The sequence below is a fragment of the Archocentrus centrarchus genome, chromosome 20 (assembly GCF_007364275.1).
Source record: "Archocentrus centrarchus isolate MPI-CPG fArcCen1 chromosome 20, fArcCen1, whole genome shotgun sequence".
Lineage (NCBI taxonomy): Eukaryota > Metazoa > Chordata > Actinopteri > Cichliformes > Cichlidae > Archocentrus > Archocentrus centrarchus.
In genome coordinates this window covers 2800858-2823766 of record NC_044365.1, presented here as the reverse complement: position 1 = coordinate 2823766, position 22909 = coordinate 2800858, and the positions used below count along the sequence as shown (strand labels likewise).

Here is a 22909-nt window from a genome sequence, read left to right as displayed (position 1 = left end):
TCAACAATAAAAAATCAAGTTAGTATCTTTACACAAATATACATAGTAATGAGGTCAAACACATTTGTTCAAGATACAAGACATTGTAATTTTTTTTTAGAAAGTAAATTGTTCAAATACTAGGAGCCAATGTTTTTAAGTTCATCTACACAACAAAAAATAATCTTGTTATCTTTACTGCGTTTCATCTGTGTTGTTCATTTGGTTTACAGTAATCCTTCGCTACTTCGCGGTTCGCTTTTCGCAGACTTGCTGTTTCACGGGTTATCAATCAATATTAGTGTAAAATATTTATTGCGGTATTTTCGCTGTTTCGCGGGTTTTTGCGGTACTCGTTCTTCATATGCGTAGTACGTGTTGTACAGTAATGTATATATTTGGTGTATAAGTGTGTGGGGAGGGTTTATAAAAACTTAAAATAGTATATAACTACTAAAATAATGTATAAGTATTGAAATAAATATAGCGTCCCTACTTCGCGGATTTTCACTTATCGCGGGTGATCCTGGGACGTAACACCCGCGATAAGTGAGGGATTACTGTAGACCCTTTTTACATGACGTCACACAACTTGTGTTTGGCCTCGATGCTGGGGATCTTTACTTCCGGTGGATGGACGCAGTCCAATACATTTGCCACAAATACGGTATTGGGATATACTATGACATGCAGACAACACGTTCAAAACTGGACAAAGGCTACAAATTCTTCATTGAACGTCATGGAGGTACGTGTTTTTGTCTTTTCTAGCTATTAATTAATATGCTAGGATAGCATTAGTCAGTTTGTTAGCTAGCTAACATTATGTGACCTTTCTGCATTGCAACTAGAACATCTTTAGGCTCTAATCTTGATTAGATCCTTATAGTATATCCAGGGTTGCAACCCGTCACCATAAATACGCAATCGTTTGTTATTTGGCAGTTAAATGTGTTTTCCCGGTGTTTGCCTGAGCGTCCTGCAGTTTCGGTTGCCTACAGACAGACACCACACACCGGCGCCTTTATTACTGTCCACCCGCTACTACACCGAGTCCTAAGAAGTTAAACGCTTATCCCAGGCTGAACAGCTTGAGCGAGGATGAACGGCGCACGGTGAGCCAACTGATGTCACAAGATAAACACAGCAGACAAACAAGAACCTAGAAGACCCAGGCATCAGTCACATTCATACATCCCCCAGTCATCTAAATCGCTACTTGAAAAACGAGTTATGCTAATAGATTAACAGTAAATAAAGAAATATTTTCAACAAAATTATATATATATATATATATATATATATATATATATATATATATATATATATATATATATATATATATATATATATATATATATATATGTATATATATATATATATATATATATATAAATATATATGGAAGGGGAACCAGAGAGTCTTTCTAAAAAAGTTTCTATTCCTAAAAAAAAAAAAATCTCTTCAGATAATAAAACACATGTAGGGGGGATCCTACTATTATACAAAACAATATGAGGGGAACAATATGAGTATAGCACCCCCACCGAGGCTGGAGACGGAGCAATACTGGAAGAACATATGGGAGAAGGATGCTTCACACAATACCAATGCTCAGTGGCTAGTGGATCTAAGAGCAGACCACAGCAACCTCCCAGAACAGGCCCCAGTAACCATCACAGTGGCAGGCATCCAAGAAACAGTCTCACACATGAAGAGCTGGACAGCACCAGGCCCTGATATGATTCACACCTACTGGCTAAAAAAGCTAACTGCACTCCACAAGCGCCTGGCAGCACAAATGAACCAGCTGCTAGAGACTAAGACGCACCCAGAATGGGTGACTGAGGGCTGGATGGTCCTGATCTCCAAGGACCCCCAGAAGGGACCAGTCCCATCCAACTACCGGCCCATAACCTGCCTCAGTACAACATGGAAACTCCTGTCAGGCATCATAGCAGCTAAGATGAGTAGGCATGTAGCACAATACATGAGCGAGGCCCAGAAAGGGATGGGCAGAGAGACCAGGGGAGCAAAACACCAGCTACTAGTAGATAAAGCAGTCACTCGAGACTGTAAGACCAGACTGACCACCCTGTGCTCCGCCTGGATTGACTACAAGAAAGCCTATGACTTGATGCCGCACACATGGATCCTGGAATGCCTAGAACTGTATAAGATCAACAGGACCCTAAGAGCCTTCACTCAATGGGTATGTGGAGAACAACACTAGAGGCCAACTCCAAGCCCATTGCACAAGTCAACATCAAGTGTGGGATTTACCAAGGAGATGCTCTGTCCCCACTGCTGTTCTGCATAGGCCTGAATCCCCTCAGCCAGATCATCAACAAGACTGGCTACGGATACTGACTATGGAATGGAGCAAATATCAGCCACCTCCTGTACATGGATGACATCAAGCTGTAAGCTAAGAGTGAACGAGATATCGATTCACTGATCCATACCACCAGGATCTACAGCAATGATATCGGCATGTCATTCGAACTGGAGAAGTGTAGTCGGATGGTAACTAAGAGAGGAAAAGTAGTCAGAACTGAGGGGATTACACTACCAGAAGGCAACATTGCAGACATTGAGGACAGCTACAAGTACCTTGGAATCCCACAGGCAAATGGGAACCATGAAGAGGCCGCTAGGAAAGCTGCAACCTCCAAGTACCCGCAGAGAGTAAGGCAAGTCCTGAAGAGTCAGCTGAATGGGAAGAACAAGATCCGGGCTATCAACACCTACGCCCTGCCAGTTGTCAGATACCCTGCTGGGATAATAAGCTGGCCAAAGGAGGAGATGGAAGCCACTGATGTTAAGACAAGAAGCTCCTCACCATGCATGGAGGGTTTCACCCCAAATCCAGCACCCTGAGACTGTAAGCTAAGCGGAAGGAAGGTGGCCGAGGACTAGTGAGTGTCAGAACCACTGTCCTAGATGAAACAATGAAGATCCATGAATACATCAGGAAGATGGCCACAAAGGATCATGTGCTTAGTGAGTACCTCAGGCAGCAGAAACTCGAGAAAGAAGAAGAAGAAGAACAGGAACCATCATGGAAGGACAGGCCTCTGCATGGCATGTACCACCAGCAGATAGAAGAAGTGGCTGACATAGAGAAATCCTACCAATGGCTGGACAAGGCTGGACTGACAGACAGCACAGAGGCACTAATCATGGCAGCACAAGAGCAAGCTCTAAGTACGAGCTCAATACAGGCTGGGGTCTACCACACCAGGCAGGACCCCAGGTGCAGGCTGTACAGAGATGCCCCTGAGACAATCCAGCACATAACAGCAGGGTGCAAGATGCTAGCAGGCAGGGCATACATGGAACGCACACACACACACATATATATATATGAGCCCCCAGCTATTTAAAGATGGTAATGCATTTCCAAGATGAACATAAGAGTGAATAGTATGTATTGCTTTCCATATATGTCCTGTATATTATCCTTGCCAATTTATAATAAAGTTTTACTATTAAATTTTGCAGCAGCTTAAACTAACTATTAAAAGAGTTATTTTGCATTACAAACATGTACAGGGAGGTGATTAGTGTGACTGTCATAGTATGAAAGGTCACATGACAAAATGAAATCTATGTTAAAATTGACATATGTCACTTTGCAGGTCCTCTTCCAGATCCTCGCATCATGGCCAGCAGGGAGAAACATGTCCATTACCAGGGATATGCAAGTTGCTGCATGGACTTGAAGGGGATGAGGAGTTTATCCTCTCAATGAGACAGAGGCTCGATCATTTCTATCATGATATCTACATGGATGTCTTCTTAAGTTGTAAACCCTGAGGAATGTAGGTTAATATTGAAATGCAATTGATATGCCTTTCGTAAATACATTTTCTCTGCCAATGCAAAATGGACTTAAATTGTGTATGTACTTCACACACACACACACAAACACACACACACACATATAGCTTTTTTCTTTTTTTTAACAATCATTGCTCCATGTACAGTGTTTAATAGAATTATTAAATGTTTGCAATAAACTGCCACAGACCTTGTTTCTGCTCACAGTTGTTTTTGAGCCTGATTGGTTGTATTTTATGTTTCCTCTGTTCTACCCGTGGAAACCACTTTAATCTCAGTGCTTTTATTTAGCTTGTATTTTGTATAATTGCTTGAGCTAGCTACTTGATTTGTGGAGCTCATGTTGAAGCCAGGGAGCAGAACTGAACACATGAGTCAGCAGTTCTTTACTCTGTTGCCTCTTGTTTTACTTGTCAAATGTTTCTAGAAGATTCAAATGATTCGTTCTCCTTTGATAGGAGAAAGTTTGGGAAAAAGCATCTTTTTTTTTATACGTGCTGTTTTGATTTGTTGTTGTATGTGTTTCTATTCTGATACAGAAAAAAGATCCTGATGGCTTGGAAGCCTTTCCTCTTTTTGTTTGTTACCCCTCTTTTTGCTTTCATACTACACATCTTTGTCAATCGGTCTGGCACGTCTAGGGGAGACAAAATTTCAGTTTTTTTGGTGTGTTGTTCACATATTTGCATATTCAAAATTAAAAAAAAGTGATAATTTCTAACATGAGAAATGCTTTTTTTCCCCCCAATATCACTCCTTTGCTTATGAAGTTTTTGTCATTATCAGGCATGCAATTCAGATAAGATTGAATACATGTTCAATATGAAATGCTACTTTAAAATAACAACTCTCATTTTATGCTAGGAATAGTAAAATAGTGAATAGAATAATAGAATATTTGTGCTCAATCTGTTATAAATTCAATAAATTTCACTTTTAGATATCTAAAAATAAATATGAATATAAAATTAGCTGTAGCTCAGGCGGTAGAGCAGGTCACCTACTGATCAGAAGGTCAGCGGTTCAATTCCTGGGTTGCGTGCCAAAGTATCCTTGGGCAAGTTGCTCTCCAATGCAAGCATTGGAGTGTGAATGTTAGACAATAACTCATAGAAGCACTTGTATGAATTGCTGTGAAGTGGTAAATGTGTTGTATGAGTGCTCACACAGATTAGAAAAGCATTATATAAGATCTAGTCCATTTACCAAATACTTTTGCTTTACATGTACATGCAAAAATCAAGTTAATTCTACTTAAGAAAAATCATTAAATACATTTAACAAAATTAAGTAATTTATACAAAGGTTTTTTTGTTTGATCTACATAATGCAATGAAGTTGCTTTGACTTGCTAATTTAATTTACTACATTGAAAAAGTTGAGTGATTTATACAAAGTTTAGTTTTGCTTAATCTACTTGACAAAATTAAATTCACTTTACTTGGATTTTATATTTCATGTAAAGAAATAAATAAGTACTTGATGATGATGATACTTTATTGATCCCACAATGGGGAAATTACAGTTGACAGAACATCATCCAAGAAGACAAACAGAACAAACATGGGGAGATAGGTGAACTGTGGCCATGCTGCCCCCCTTTTGGAGGTGCTGCCATTAAAAAGACAGAAACAATAGTGAAAACATATATGGATGAGTGAGGAAAAAAATCATCTCATACTTTGTATACATATGCATATACACAGTATAAGGTTACAAAAACCTCTGCGACAGAGCAGAAACATATAGCATGGGAGCACTAGGGTGGGTTAGGGTCAGGGACAGGGGAGCCAGCGGAGGCGGGAGAGGGGGGGTTGGGCTACTGTGGGGCTGACTCAAACTCCCTCCTCAGCTAACAGTTCTGATAAAATGTAGAGTTCATCAGCAGCTAGGTCAGGGAGATCAGTCCAACACAGGTCAGAAGAAGAGCATCTGTTTACAAAACATCCTGGAGAAGAATGAGATAAGCGGCAGTCCAAGGCCGCCAGGGAGCCAAATTTCTGATTCTACAATTGTTTTGGTGCAGACTGTACTGATTAATTTGTTGACAGGCTTCAGTCTTACTGGCACCTCTCTGTGGCGAAAAATCCAATTCATCCGAATCTTCTTGGTTCGTTCCTTCGCCGTGCAGAAACAGATACATACATCTCCAAGATCTTACCCCTCAGAATCAGCTCCAGATATACAGAGTCTGAGTTTGAGTCTGTACCTTTCTGCATTCCCGTCATAAGCAGCCTTACCAAGGCCAGACAGCTGCCTAGACTTCCTGAATTGCAACGACAAGCCAGGTATCTCCAGGTCCAATTCAGAGAAATCCCAGTGTCAATAAACCAAATGTGTGTGTATATTCCATTGACAATACGGCCAGGCACGTCATCTTCCACACCACACAGGAATCCATAACATAGCCAGCTGGAATGTCAGTTGATAAGAGGGAATAGGGTTCTCCTTCCCCCAATCTCCTCATGGTGAAAATTTGATCAAAACAATGGCATTGAGAGCCCAGCTGACCAGATCCATAATTATAAATTGTGTGAAGTTGTGTGAAGAGAGGCTCTAAGCAGCAAAGCAGGGGAAAAAGGAAGGGCTGGAAGAGAAGAAAAGTGTGACCGTCTCCACTGAGAGCTGAAGAAACAGAAACACAGAACAGTCTTGCTTGATCAACATAAATAAATTATGCAAATAGTTGCCTTAATTTTATTATGTCGATAGGGCAGGATATTTTTATCAGTGTATAAGAACCATAAATAGAAGCTTATATTTCAATTTTAATTATGCTAATGAATAATTATGCTTTAATCAAGTCCATACTGTTCAACAATGATGGCAAGAAAAAGAAAATATTTAATGTAAGGTCAAGCTATTTTTATTTATTTTTTTTGGGGGGGGGGGGGTGTTTCTCTTTTTAAATAAATAACATAAAACATGTACTATCTGACCTTTATTTGAAGATGAAGTCCATTCGCCTATCCTTCTCCCTGCGGGGCAGCACTGCCGCAGCACTGCCCCCTATTGGTGCGCCATGGTACTTCCTGTCTCCCCCTGTGTATTTTCACTGTGCGTTTATGACCGATCACAAAGAATAAACATGTCACACACATTCATTCTGTATATTAGACAGACTGTGGAACATCAGCATGTGCAGCACATGTGTAATCAAACATGTATATAGGCGATATAAAGAGAGACAGCAATGGGCATGCGCTAACCGTCTGCTTCATTATTGTATGTGACACAGCGCCCCCAAAGGTGATCCACAGCACTGCACTGCCTCGCCCGGCATTTCTTCCATGTGTTTGAACAGGTGATGCATAAATTCCGTGATTTGGACCATTAAAGTGCTGAAATAATTCAGAAAACAGTTTTATAGAACTGTCAACTGGTCAAATGTATTTTCTTTTATCAATGTTAGTATTTTACTTGTCAAAATGACAGGGCAGGCACTGCCTCACCTGCCCCCCATGGCACCATCACTGCCATAAAAACGCTGCCAGTCAAACAGCTTATTACAGTATGATTGTATCATTGAGAAGAGAGCAGAGAGCTGTCTTCAGTGTAGGGCTGCAGCTATTGGTTATTTTATTGGTATTGGTTATTCTATTTATTACTCAATTAACTGAAGGAATTATAGGATTAGAAATGGTTTTGTGTTGAACTACAGCAGCACGGTACCTGCTGCTGTGTTATTAATGTTCACGTAGAGACGACTGTGGGCTCCTCTGGCTTTCATTCACATTTCTACTGCACGTCTATTTTTAGTGTAAATGTGGGAGAAACACTCACGTTTCCACGGTGACACCTTAAACAAAGAATCGAAGCAAAAACTGAGTCGAAGATTTTTTATAATCGAGTTATTTCAGTTCCTCGATGAATCGCTGCAGCCGTACTTCAGTGTTTGACAGACTTCAAACTAACTGAGAATAAAACACTTCTGAAAACAGCAAACTGATTATTTTATGGTAAGAATTAAATGGACACACTGTAATCAGAATCTGTAGCTAATACCTTCACCAGTAGGTGGCAGTGTTTTACCAGGACATGTTAGTGTAGGTTCCCATGTACTAAGAAGAATAAAATGCAGTATTTGTCCTGAGGTCGGGGTGGGGCTGCGGTTAGCTCTGTCAGCTGACAGGAAGAAGGTTTGGGTTCAAACTTCCTGCTGTGTCGTGTTTCAGGCTGATGATGGAAAACATCATAATCACAATTATTTTGGTCAATGAAATCATGATTATTTAACACGATTACTCACTGACTGGAAACACACTGAATTTACTGCACTTAAAGAGCAGTGAATACTTTGAAATCTAGAACACTTCTGCAGTCTATTGAAAATAAATATATAAATAAATCATAAATAAATACATAAATTAAACAAATAATAAATAAATAGATATGTAATGGCAGTTATCAGATCCTGTACATGTATTCAAAGGGTTAGGGTAGAATCAGGGCTTTAGCAGTGATGAGGAGCAAAGGTCACACTCAGCTAATCCTGCCCCGTGATTGGCCGGGACATAACAGACGTTATCTCTTATTGGCAGGAATGTGTCTCTATTATCCCTGCCTAATTCTACATCCCTGACTCTGGTCAGACTGGCTCATTACAGCCCAGAGCAAACAGAAAATGTTCAGCTTCAGACTGAATCTGAATTATTCAGGCCGACACAGGAAATACTGGTTATACTGGTTATACTGGCTATACTGGCAGTGCTGTGGTGCTTGTGTTGTGGATGGTGCAGATCCCACCTTGCAGCAAATCTGTCAATTACCTTGTGGTCGTGTTCTGGGGCCTATTCCAGGAAGCAGGTTTAGCTCCAACTCTTGTTTGTAACCCTAAAATGAGGAAACTCGGGTTTTCAGTTCCAGAAAGAGCTAACTCCAACTCTGAGCCAGTTATCATGGTAACAGCCTCTGTGACCCTAACCTGGCGGGTTTTATCCAACAAACTCTGAGTGTCTCTCTGACTCCGCCCCTCCTGCTGCACCTAAACCACCTGTCTGACACTCCCATTCATTTCCTCCTTCATAAAGTGGCTGTCAGAGCGTCAGAGGAGCGAATTCATCTGCAGACGTTTATGTTTCTACAAGCTCTGAAATCCCAGTTAGACGTTAGTTTGTTATTTTTGTAACATGAAGCTTTTACAGTCGTTCACTCGTCAACAGGCTGTAAGGACGGAGACAGCGATGATGTCACGCATTTATAATGAGGCAGCTGCAGTCAGTTCCTCTGAAACATTTACTGTAGTTACTGCAGCATCACTGTTAGATCACACTGATCTGGATGAAGCTGCTGACACAGAACACACTGATCAGTGATCAATGATCGATCATTGGTCGTGTTGGAAAAGCTCACTGATGGAAAAATGTCTGATCCTGGAGATGTTGGGAATGTTTGAGTGAAGATGAGGTAGGACTGGGCGATATGGACCAAAAGTAATATCTCAGTAAGTTTTACCTGAATGGCGATATATGAAATATATCTCGATATTTTTCTTCCCAAAGGTATAAGCAAAAAGGCCCTTCTGAGTCAAAGCTACATGTCCCAAATGTCACACAGACACTTTTATTAACATTCAGCTGTAGATGTACATGAGAAACTGCTCAAAATAAACTATTGGCATATTTAAATAATAATGCTCCTCAAATAAATTGATGCTTTTTTCCTCCATAACAAAGACTCACAGCTGTGCTATTGAAATGTAAACAGAAAAGATCAGAACAAAAACAGCAAAAGGCTGATTTATTCTTTACAAAGCCAGTCTGCAGTGAAGTAGACTTCACCAAAGTACTTCCTCCTGTGTGTACTCCTGTACATCCAGTACTCTGTGCAAATAAACATATAAACAGACTGAATGAACAAATTCCTTCCTTCAGTCAGCAGAGTTCTAGCCAGCTCAGTAAATGTGTTGAGACACCCATGACTGCAGTCCGGCCCACAATAACAACCTCATCGTCAAATTTGCTGACGACACCACAGTGGTTGGACTCATCTCAAAGGGAGATGAGGCAGCTTACAGAGAGGAGGTCCTGAAGCTGACAGCCTGGTGTTCAGAGAACAACCTGAGCTGAACACCATGAAAACCAAAGAGATCATCATCGACTTCAGGAAGCACAGGACTGACCCAGCCCCCTTCCCCTCTATTCAGATCAAACTGAAATTCTTGAAATCGGCCCCACAAATCTTAGAAACATGGTGTCTAACCAGATACTTACTCTGGATGGCATTACTTTGGCCTCCAGTAACACTGTGAGTAATCTTGGAGTCATTTTTGACCAGGATTTGTCCTTCAATGCACATATTAAACAAATATGTAGGACCGCTTTTTTGCATTTGTGCAATATTTCTAAAATTAGAAACATCCTTTCTCAGAGTGATGCTGAAAAGCTCATTCATGCATTTATTACTTCTAGGCTGGACTATTGTAATTCATTATTATCAGACTGTCCTAAAAGCTCCCTGAAAAGCCTTCAGCTGATCCAAAATGCTGCAGCTAGAGTACTGACAGGGACTAGAAAGAGAGAGCAGATTTCTCCCATATTGGCTTCTCTTCATTGGCTCCCTGTTAAATCTAGAATAGAATTTAAAATCCTTCTCCTCACATACAAGGTCTTGAATAATCAGGCACCATCTTATCTCAAAGACCTCATAGTCTCATATCACCCCAACAGAGCACTTCTCTCTCAGACTGCTGGCTTACTGCTTCTGACCTTCTACCGCTCATCCATTGAGAGCCTGCTGACGTACTGTATCACAGTATGGTACGGCAGCTGCACTGAGGCAGACAGGGTGAAGCTTCTGAGCAGAGGCGATTGCTCTAAGACTGCAAGGGAAGCTCAGCTTCCCCTAAAATGTCAAAAAATAAGTGATCAAATATATACTGTTGTGTGTACATGTCATTGACTAAATGTGCGCTACAACGCGCTCAACTTTTGTTCAGAATCAGCTTCTTATCACTGGTAACGACGCGGCTTTCCTCTCACTCATTCCCGCAGCTTCACAGTGCTTTAAACAGTGTGGACACTGAGCGTCTACAGAGTTCAATAGTGAAGCAAAGACTGCAGCGAAACGAGACGAGTCATTGGATAATTGCTGGGCTTTGTCCCGCCCATCGGACACTCAGCGTCTCTGGGGGTCTATGGGGCAGTGGGCTGGCCTCGGCCGGCCCGGACGCTCAGCTTCTGCATGATGATTGGATGATCTGTCTGAGGCTGAATCCCTTTTTGATTGACAGCGAAATGAGCGAATCAGCGATCTTTTGGTGTAAACATCCGTCGGAGAATTTTTAAATTTTCATTCTGTTCTGAGTTGAACCAGAGACTTTCCTAATCGTCTTAGTGGCATTTTCTTTGTTAAAAACGACTAGAGACAAATCGAGCTTCTATTTCTGGTGGTTTTTTGTAGCTGCTTGTGTTTGGAGACTGACTTCTATCACTCTGTGGCTTCTATCGCAGTTTCTGTCCAGCGGGTGCTGCTGTATAAATAAACTGATACATTTTATGATGTAGGCCGAAATTGAGCTTCCCCTCTTTGAAAGACCAGCATCTGCCACTGTTCAGAAGGTAGTCAAGACAGCACAAAGAATCGTTGGCTGCCCTCTCCCCTCCCTGATGGACATCTTCACCTCCCGCTGCCTCAGCAGAGCAGGAACATCATCAAGGACAGCTCACACCCTGGCTTTGACCTCTGACCTGCTGCCCTCTGGCAGGAGCTACAGATGCATCAAAGCCAGAACAAACAGACTCAAGAACAGTTTCTTCACCAGAGCAATCACCACCCTGACCTCACACTCACCCACTGTAACTGTGCAACACCCACATCTCTGTGCAATATTATATTATTCATACTGAACAATATCTATCACTCCTATATTGTGTAATATCCAGCATTCATTCACTAGTGCAATATTCATTCACCAACTGCAATACTTCTTCATTATTATAAGTGGGGGACCCGAGCAGCACGGCTGGCCTGCTTTCTTTCTCATTCTGCTTTCACTGTCAGGCTGCAAACAGCTGACTCTGTACACTCTGCAAACACCTATCGTGCAGTTACAACGTCACCTGGGAGGAAGCATGCCAGTGTTTAAGACAAATATTGTTTTCAGTTATTTTTGAAGGAATTAAAAATATACAAACAAAATGAAATAGTGATTTCCACCGCAGTCCACAGCAGTGCATTTTGGCCATGTGGATGGAAAGGACAAATCTACACGCTGTACTGAGTCATTCTGGGTAAAAGAGCTGGTCTTATTTTCATTTAAAAATCACCCTGATCACTGTATATAAAAGCATTTTTTTCAATAAAAAGGAAAAATTTTCATGAAAAAGTTCACAATTTCATCTGAACTCTGCTGACACAGATGCACGGTCATTCCCAACATGCATTTCACCGCCTGTTTATGATATATCTGTGAATTATGAACTATGAAGTATTATAATTATATTTCCAGCCATAGAAATATGTCATCATATTTTTACTGCCCTCATAAATCAGTGTACTCTGACAGAAGCTGGGATCGTTCTCTCTCTTGTGAGTAGATTGTGATGCAGAGCTGCTCTGACCTGTTACTGAGCCTGTGATGCGTTCAGGTGGATCGGCTCTGGGTCGACCCACTCAAACTGATTTAGGTGATTTCAGAGGAAAATATGTCGCAGTTCAAGGTTCAGACTCTGAAGCTTTAAAATGTTGTTTGGCAGCATTTAATGATGAGAACTCATTCCAACAGGATAACTGATCATTGATCAGAGTTCTGTGTCCAAAGCTTCATACAGATCAGTGTGATTTAAACAGATGCTACAGCAAATGTTTCAGAGGAGCTGACAGTCTGCAGCTGCATCACTGCACAGTTACACAGATGGAGAATATAGATTTGATGCTGAGGTCATAATAAACCTGTGATGTCATCGCTGTCTCGGCCCTCACACACCTGAACCATCATAAAAGCACAAATACAACAAACTAACGTCTAACTGGGATTTCAGTGTAAGAACCTGCAGATTGATGGGCTCCGCTCTGACCTTTGACTTTGAGTCAGAGGGTCAGACAGGTGGTTCAGGTGCAGCAGGGGGAGGAGTCAGAGAGAGACTCTCAGAGTTTGGTGAACTAAACCTGCCAGAAAGCAGGTTACCATGTTAACTGACTCTGAGGTGAATCTCAGCTCAGGATTAACAAAGTCAGAGCCCCCCCCCCAAACAGGCTAAACCTCCCTGCTATTAAAAAAGCTCTGATCCCTGCAGAGTGCTCTTCATAGAGGCCTGTTCCTGTTGTCCTTTAGATTTGAAACTTCTCACAAAGATCCTCCCTCTGTGATTGCTAACAGTCAGACTGGTTTTACAGAGGGCAGCTACTCATCACCTAATGTAAGATGTACTCTCAGCTTTTTTAAACACTCCTCTTTGTGCAGCCCAGAAGCTTCTGGTTCTCTCTGCTGAGCTTTAGACCGGCTGGTCTGGAAGAAGTATTATTAAATGTATCAGACACATCACCTCCTTCAGCTGTGATCACTGACGGGCTCAGCTCTAATCATGTTAGCACTGAGCCGGGACTCTGGATCAGCTGTGACTGACAGACTGTGGACATTATGGAGCCTAAATGTGAGGCCATTTTCCTCCTTCATCTGCAGATCTGCAGCCAAACAAAGCTTCTCATTAAAAGTGTGCAGGTCTGAGAGAGCTGCAGACAATCATTGTGTCAAACACAGGAAGCTGAGAGGAGCTGAAGCACAGATGTGCAGAGCAGATGTTCATCACATTATGACCTCACTCTGTTTTGTCTTCATATACATTCAGTCTGTGTTTATAATGCACATTTCTGCTTTTACAATAACACATTTCATATTTTCTCTAATCACAGACTGACTCAGTGTGGACTCTTAGAGACTCACTGTGAAGTTGTGGCCTCGGCTCTGAAGTCCAACCCCTCCCATCTGACACAGCTGGACATGAGTGTGAACAACCTGCAGGATTCAGGAGTGAAGCTTCTGTGTGCTGGACTGGAGAGTCCAAACTGTCAACTGGAGACTCTGAGGTCAGTTCACTGCAGCTGTTGTTGTTTTTCTATATTTCAGATCTTTGATTGATGTTTGAAACTTTCTTTGGTTCCTAAATGTTCAGGATGTGTCTGAAGACAAATGTGAAGAAGTTTGAGTGCTTTCAGAAATGTTGTGTCTTTCCAAACGACTGAACAACACTTTTTCCTTTTGGCTCCAAATAGAAGTGACAGACTCGAGCAGTTCATTTAAAGGCTGACAGAAGTGGAGCGGTGACGGGGAGATGTTTGACAGGACAGTTTTTCAGCCTCCACAGGTTCATGTTGTGCTCCATCAGTCAGTGAAGATGAAGTCAGTCCTGATGAGGCTGTAGAGTGTGTGAGGGATGTGAATGAGGCTGTTGAAGATGTGATGATAGCAGATCCAAACAGGCTGCAGAGACTTTGAGCTTCTGTGGAAACAGAGAGAGAGACGCTCAGAGAAAGAAGAGAAAGACATGAATGTCAAAGCTAATAAAGGTGAAGTTAGGAGCTGTGATGATGTTCATGGATCAGAAGCTGATATGGCTGCTACAGAGACACCCACACAGCTGCTGTGGTGAGGTGTGTGTTAAAGCAGAGGAACAAACAGGAAGCAGAGACAGCTGGCCTTCAAAGTAAAAGCTTTTTGAAACATGTTGGCTGCAGCGGTGAAACTGAAGAAGAGCTGAAGCACAGAAATGAACAAAGTGCCTAAATATTGAACACAGTTCATATATTTGTGTCACTGTTGCACAGCTGATGGCCTATGGGTGCGACTGCTGGAGTGTTGTGAGTGTTGTGATTCAGGTATATCTGTAATGACTCATTCATCAGAGTTCTTCATTCCATAAAGCTCCTTTTTCTCTCACTTTGGCTCAACGGGATTAAAACCATAGAAGAGGCTGGAACACCAACACTTTACTGGATTCTACCAATTCAATAGATTTCTCAGAAGATACAATTAGATCCTCATGTTTTAGTAAGATTGGCTTTATTTGCTTGTTGCTTTGGTTTCTGGCCTCTTGGATGGACCCCCAGCTGTGCGTGGGTCGGGCCTGTGGCCAGAGTGTGTGTTGGATAATCCGGCCCAGGATGAGGCCAAACTGGGATTAAATGTCTGTCAGATATTTGAGCTTAGTGTACTTTCATTTTTGCCCAATTTAAAAATACAGCCAAAAATCTGAATGTCAGACTTTTTTCTTTCTTTGATATTTTATTCTGAAGACTTTCTTTGATACTGTGTTCAGGAGCAGCTTTTACTTTGAAGGAGAGCTGTCTCTGTTTCCTGTTCAGGTCTCATTGTAGAGTCAGATAATGGAACGAGTCGATGCTTTGATGTGTCGGGTTGCGTTACATGTCTTGGTCCAAAGCCACAATCAGACAGAGGAAGTTTACAGGCTGTTTAGGCAGCATCGACTGTTGGAGAACCAACTCACACCTGTCAGCACACATTTGATCAACACAACAATAAAAGGAGGAAACACCCCCAAAACGCTCCGTCAGCTTGTTCAGGAGAAATGCCAGTTTGGGGTGAACTCCACCAGATCCTGGCTCATCATTACCCAGGGTACCTCTGTGATTATTTCCATCTCTGTGACTGCAGCATGGTGACATCAATAAAGTTATATTATCCCATTCACTTCTGCATCAGCACATATTCAAAATTCTCCATCAGTGGTGGCTGGTCCATTGAAGCAGAGGAGGTTGGTCCTCCTTTATTTTAGCGACACATGAGGGAGGTCAAAATGTTCCAAACAGGAAGTGACTGAAATCAATCTTTACCAAATCTCACCATCATTTATAAAATCATTTTTGGAAAGTATTCCTGATTGGAATTCAGATTAAAATGCCTCCAACAGCGACACCTGCAGGGAAGAGGGTGGAGTGCAGCATGTGAGTGTGGGAGGCAGAGAGGACAGCTGCAGTCTAACTGGGGGCGGAGCCTATCCCAGCTGTCTCAGGGTGAGAGGAGGGGTACACCTGGACAGGTGTCCAGTCCATACCTGTCAAGTGTCCCGTTTTGGCCAGGAAATTCCCGTATTTTACCCCTCTGTCCCGGCATCATCCTGTAATTTTATTTTCCTGTATTTTTCCCGTATTTTCAGTTTTCAATTTTTCATTTTCATTTTCTTTTTTAAAGCATACCTGTGCCGCTCCAAACTGCATTGTCACTATCACTAGGTTAGTGCCGACAGCGGGAACAAACCCGTAAAAACAACTGGACCTCAGTGTGCCCTTATCACAGAGTTCGGTGATGTGTTTCTGGTTTAGTTTAGCAGCGTAAAAAGATCTGCGCTAGGGCTCAGTGTTGCCAACTTAGCGGGGGTTTTTTTTGGCCCATAAAGCGATACAGCAAAATCCTCCGCTGTCACCATGTTTTGTGTACATAAAGCCTTCTTACTGCATCCCTTCGTACGCTTTGGCATCACCCAGACCTCACTTTGTCTCCACCCTCCACCCTCCACCCTCCAACCCCCGAACCTCACTTAAACACCAAGCCTGCCTACCCGCACCCTCCGCTCCCCGGTCCTCGCTTCGGCCTTTATCAACCTTTGAGACAGGCGACAGCAAGTTTTCTTAGTTGGCAACAGTGGCTCAGATAAAGGAGGAGGGTTGAACTTATCTAGCAGTCTCACCCCACAGTGTTTTCGCTAAATTTGATATTCTAATATTAAACAATATGTGACAAAATTGATCTATGTAATGTGGGTCTAGGCCAAGGATCCTCAAATCCAGGCCTCAAGGGCCGGTGTCCTGCAGGTTTTAGATGTGTACCTGATCCAACACACCTGATCCTCGAGGCCTGGATTTGAGGATCCCTGGTCTACACAAAGCATTAAAGTTATTAAGTTATTTCATAAAGTTTATTTGTAGTTCTAAACATATTTATGGTGTTTTTTCTTCACTTTTTGTCTCTCCAAAGATGTTTTTCTGCTCCTGCAGCCTCGATTGCAACTACAGTACATCCAAATTAACAATTATGCAAATTAGGTGATGACATCATATAGTGACCTCTATTTTCAGCAGCGGAAAATTTCCCGTATTTTTAAATACAAAACTTGACAGGTATGGTCCAGTCTATTGCAGGGCGAACACAGAGACAGAGACGCTCACATTCACACCTGCAGCCAGTTCAGAATCAGCAGTGAGCCTAACCAGCATGTTTTTAGACTGTGGGAGGAGGAGTACCCAGAAAGTGCAAACTCCATACAGAAAGGCCCCGACCGGCTGCTGCATTCAAACCCAGGACCCCCCTGCTGTGAGGCCACAGTCTCTTTTGCCGCTTTTCCAAGGAAGAGATGCCGGTGATACCAGCATTTGAACCATTCAACGGTTTTCCCCCGGAAATGCACTCGCTGAAAAACAGGTTCATCTCTGGCCCCGCAAGCTAGCTGGTCTTAAAACCAAGAATGTGTTACGAAAGCGGCAGAAGGGCTGGAATGAAGTGGATGGAGTCAAGACAACAGTTAGAAAGAGAAGGGAAGAAGCTGTATTTTGCAGGTCAGGAAGGTCACACAGGATTAAAGTCAACTATGCAGCTTGTAGGAAAAACTAATCCAGGGCAGTGTGGAACATGAAGAGAGGGAAACAGTGTGTAACCCCGGGGGAAACCCTCCAGTGTTTAAAGGTTTGGTGAAAATGTGAAATTTTGATTGAGATCCTAATAAACTGTGTTACTTTAAGATATTTCCCCCTTTTCATAGTGGGTGTCAATGTATAAAAATAAGTTGTAATATGCATACTTTCTGCAAGTATTTACTTTACGATGGATTATGTGAAAGTTTGTGAAGTGTTTGGTATGCCGGCTTGTTCACAAACACAAGACACGAGAGTTCCTTCAACTGATGTTTACTGTGGTCTTGAATCTCCAGCTTGCTTCTCTTTTAGGGGCTCGACACACGGGGAGCGACGTCGCTCGCTCTCCATTCATTTCCTATGGAGCTTGTGCGATGAGGCGACAATCGCTTGCCCTCCTCCAGCTAAGCGACCGGCGACGTTCGTGCATGTGAAATTTCGAGCTCGTACACGTAGACGTGCACATGCGACCAGGCGACGCGACACAACAAAGTTGAAAAATATTCTACTTTTGTCGCTGTCGCGTGGCACTAAACCAATCAGCAAGAGTTTCATTGACTGACCAATGAGCGGAGAGTATGCTACACACTGCAGTCTGCAACCACTTTCAGCATGAAGGAAAGCATCATTTTAGCTGTGTTTGACTTTCCTATATTATATGACACTTCACGCAGTGATTATCGAGTTACACATAAAAGGCAGCCATACGGCAACGTGTTGGTGCAAGACCAACGTTAAACAGACGGATAGAGAGGACTTTTGTGCTAATATAGGATGAACCAAGGTTGTCTTTTTCTTTTGTAGAGGAGACTTAACAGCAAGATTTCTGTCAGTTCAAATAAAATCTTCAGACTCCTCATCTTTATTCCCGTGTCTGACACGGACTGCTTTGAAAATGTCTAAATCCCTCCAGTTTCATAACCAATCACATTTCTTGGAGACGAGTGACGTGAGAGCGCGATTCGCAAAGCTGCCGCCGCTATCGCTTCCCGTGTGTTCGGTTTCACCCCAGTGGCGATGCGGCCCATTTGTCGCTGTCGTTTGTCGCTCCCCGTGTGTCGAGCCCGTTACACCACAAGTACACCGTAGAACTGATAAACACACAGATGTACAAAATATTACCTTACTTGTCTCAGCTTATATAAAATATACAATTTACAAACAGAGTAAACATACCACTTTGGCCTGCAAATGTACAAACCGGTGGACTTGGAAACACTTATTTTCCATCTTCGCTGTTCTTAATTAGCTCCGTATCGGGTGTGCTCATATGAACTGTCTATCGAGTCCTTTTGAACCGGAAGTGATGTCACCGTCACTTTAAACTAAACTTTTCAAGATGGCCGTTTTACTACCACTTCGATATCAAATATTATTAATCCTTTGCTCTCATAAATGCCGTGAAAATGTTGAAAATAGAAAACAAAGCACTCAAAAAAAAAACGTGATGTATAAACTTTCTCCACAGCATTAACAGCACCACAGCTATATCTAGTGGTGAACCATGAACGGACGCTTGCGTTATATTTGGTGTAATGCCAGAAATTGGTCCAAAGTCATACCTTTTGAACTCTGATTGGCTGGTCGGCAAGAGACTAGCTGGTGGGGGGGCGGTGAACGGAGCGGGAGCGAGAGGCAGTTCGTGCTCTCTGGCGGACATTTAAGTGTCATGCAAAATATCTGCTGATAGCAATTAGCTAACAGTGAGCCGAGAGACTGTTTCCAGTTGAGGACATCACCTGCAGTAGCCTCTCCTGTCAGTAAGAGGCTGGGGTTGTTGGTTTGTTCGACAAAGAGCTGGACTGTGTGTTTGTCGCCCACACAGAATCAGATTTTGTTTTTGCCGCCGTGTACAGGACTGGATTTTTGTGGAGCTGAGGGGTTTTTTTTGTTTTGTTTTTTTTTTTTTTGCTACCACGAGGCAACTGCGTGGTCTGTGGGACTGCTAGCAGCAACAAGGAAGTATGGACTGCTGAGAGGGTGTAACAGTGACCCTGTTATCACGCACACATTGAGTACACTAGCACAGACTGTGAGCTCACTAACTCTCATCATCCGCCATCATCAGATGATCAGGCCTGCAACGGGTTAGCTTATGGTATTACCGGCTTTTCCCTTTAATGTTTTCTTTTGTTTTTCATGTGGGTCCACAAATGTAAATGTGTTTGAAGTTTAATGAATATTTTCTGTTGTATTGAGTTTTAACGGTCAGTTGTTTAAGTGGGTGGGTTTTCTTTTAATGTGCCGCTGAGGTTTGTAAATAAATACTGTTCTTTGGGCCCTATTTCCTTCATTTGTGGTAATAATAAGTAGTTTATTTGAATGTGAGGGATTTACAGTGGGAGAACTAAAAAGGTAAAAGCACACAACAATTTGCTAAATAATTTTACGTTCAGTTGTCAGATCCAAGAGAGTGAAATTTTCCCTAGTTGTGTGTTATTAAAGGGAACGGACCCAGGGCGCTGTATCTCAGGGGTACATAGGAAGCGCTACAAGTGGAACATGTTGGATTCAAATATAGTGGATCCAGAGGAGCTGGAGAACCTCTGAAACTAAGATCTAGAAGCAAGGCTGTGCTGGAGTTCAGTTTAGATGTTACAGGGCTTTCAAATTGTTTGGGAGTAGCGGGGGGCATGCCAAAGTAGCAGGCACCTTATGACCGAGACCTTTGCTGTCCTCCATAGACGTCTTTTCCCATCTGTTTCGCTTTTATGAGTACTATCCAATGTTGCCAGATCTGGCGATAGAAACAAGCAACCAGCTCTATGAAACCAAGCCCAAAAATAAGCCCAACTGGCAACCCACAACATTGTGTAAAACTGAGGCCGCTTTTAAACAGTATAGCTCTATAGTAGTATAGCTCATTTCTTTGTTTTGAATCATGTTTCGGAGCAGTGAAACCCATGTTTCTTAGCCTCATAGAAGAGAAGGGTGCACAGTTTTTTTTTTGTGTGCTTCTCTGTATTAGCATGTTGCATTAAATCAGCATGGTGAGAACATATTTCACACTTGCAAAATCAGCAGAATGCCTTTGATATGTCTCCAATCAGGACCCCAGCTGCTTTCTGAGGTGTTTGTGGACACAATTTTAGCCCCCTCATAACACACACACACACACACACACTCAAGGTTTACTGTGTTTCTGCCTCCAGATCTCACCTATTCATGGACTTGTAAAATACAAGGTTTCTATTCCAGGCTTTTATTTTCTATCAGTCACAAACAAAAAAAATGTTTGTGTTTCTAAGTGGGGGGCGATAGGAGAAGGGGAGGTGAAGGAGTACAGGGGTGCCTAATCAGCACTGTGCCTCTGTTATTGATCATATCACATGCACAGCTGTTAAATACAGAAAATGCAACTAGATAAATAATTTTAATAGGTGCTGTTTCACCTGGTCGAAACATCATGGACAAGTTTGTGTTCCTGGGCCCCCATCTGCTTCTGCTTGGTCTTCAACTTGCTTGAAGCCAGTTCACTTCGTTTAAAGTGCTCCACGAGACACCTTGCTGCTCCAAGTGCTTTACTGATCTGAGGGTGTTTCAGTGCATTATTGATCACCGACTGTAAAGTGTGACCTACACAGCGGACAGACATCCACCCATGTTTTTCCTGCAGGATGTTTGCAGCCAGCACTACATTGGGGCCATTGTCATGGACAACTGCCACAATTTTGCTTGGTGGAATCTCAAACTTTTCCACAGTCTGCTCAATCCAAGCAGCAATGCTTGGCCCAGTGTGCCAAGTGGCATGGTTGTGAAGCGGAAGCTATTGAGCTCCCAGTCATCACTTATAAAGTGACAAGTGACGCCAAGATATGCCTCTGTGGCAACACTGGTCCAGGCATCAGCTGTCAGGGCAATCTTGTTCTTGGCTGGTTTAAGAGTTTCTTTAATCTTACCAAGAGTGACTTCATACTTTCCCTCCATGAGGTTTGTAAAATGAGTTCTGGAAGGTAAGGTGTAACCTGGACGGAATGTGTTGATCATCTGCTTAAAACCCTCATCTTCAACCATGGATAGTGGTCTCATGTCATTGACAATCACACTGAGCACGCTCTCTGTCAAAACTCCAGCCATTTGAGGGATGCATGAGCCTCTCTTCAAGACAAACTCGTCTACACGCCTTTGCTTAGTACTATTAAAACAGGACAAAACAGAAAGCTGTTACTAATTATCACAAATTTAAGGCTATGCATCAGTTTAGCTCAGTCTACTTTCCAATGCAATTTAAAGAATTTAACTCATTTTATATATAATTATTGATATGCTCAAGCCCACAGATAGGTGGAAGAGGTGAACTCTTCAGAATGAAGACAACGTAGCAGCTCCTACTACACTTCACTCATTAGCTAACATAACTGAAAAGTTTGCTTAGTATGCCTCATCCATGAAACCTTGTTTCCGACAGGTAAACTAACATACATAAGAATTATTTTAAAAACATTAACGAGGTATCAACATGACACACTGACTCTAAAACGTACCTATCCAAAGCTGACGTCACGGTTCCAGGGTGCCGGCATTTTAAATGCTCATGCATCGCAGTGGTGCTGCCATGGAAAGAGAGCTGGGCTTTGCACTGTCTGCACTCAACGCTGTTTTTGTGTTGTATGAAATGCTCCCACACTTTTGAAAGTCTTTGTCTCTTTCTTCTTCCATCTTCACCTCCTCTCTGTTTCTCTCTGTGTTTTGCAAATGTTCTGTTTTTCGCGCTACGTTCTTCTTCATTATTATGATTGCAGTCTTGGCAGATAATAGAGGTGATACTGCCCTCTTATCTTCCTGTAGTGTATTGCAGTTACAAAAACAAATTTACATGGGGTTTAGAAAAGCGAAGCTTTGATAATAAAAATTTTCATGGACAAATTTTTGTAGTCAACGTCATCGATTACGTCGATGAATCGTTTCAGCCCTATTTAGGAGCATTTCACACATTTATTCACAAAACTAAAGTTTATTTCAACACAATGTGATGTTGTTAACAGTGGTACAATATTAATGATCTCAAAAACCAAACATTTTTGATCCTGTTCCACAGGAATGTTTGTTAGATCCCATTCCTACTAGACTGTTCAAAGAAGTCTTTCCAATTATTGATGCTTCAATCTTAAAAATGATCAATCAGTCTTTATTAGTTGGCTATGTACCACAGACCTTCAAGGTGGCTGTAATTAAACCTCTGCTTAAAAAGCCATCACTTGACCCAGCTGTCTTAGCTAATTATAGGCCAATCTCCAACCTTCCTTTTCTCTCAAAGATTCTTGAAAGAGTAGTTGTAAAACAGCTAACTGATCATCTGCAGAGGAACGGTTTATTTGAAGAGTTTCAGTCAGGTTTCAGAATTCATCACAGTACAGAAACAGCATTAGTGAAGGTTACAAATGATCTTCTTAGAGCCTCTGACAGTGGACTCATCTCTGTTCTTGTCCTGTTGGACCTCAGTGCAGCTTTTGATACTGTTGACCATAACATTTTATTACAGAGATTAGAGCTTGCTATAGGT

General features: G+C 42.2%; 1 protein-coding gene across 1 annotated transcript in view; it reads left to right on the top strand.

Annotated features, from left to right (window-relative positions):
* Positions 1 to 22909, top strand: part of LOC115799966 (protein NLRC3-like) — a 38567-nt gene that overhangs the window by 4929 nt on the left and 10729 nt on the right. The window contains exon 6 of the mRNA XM_030757270.1: positions 13675 to 13848. Coding sequence (XP_030613130.1) covers positions 13675 to 13848 — 174 coding nt within the window. The remainder of the gene's footprint in view (positions 1 to 13674; positions 13849 to 22909) is intronic.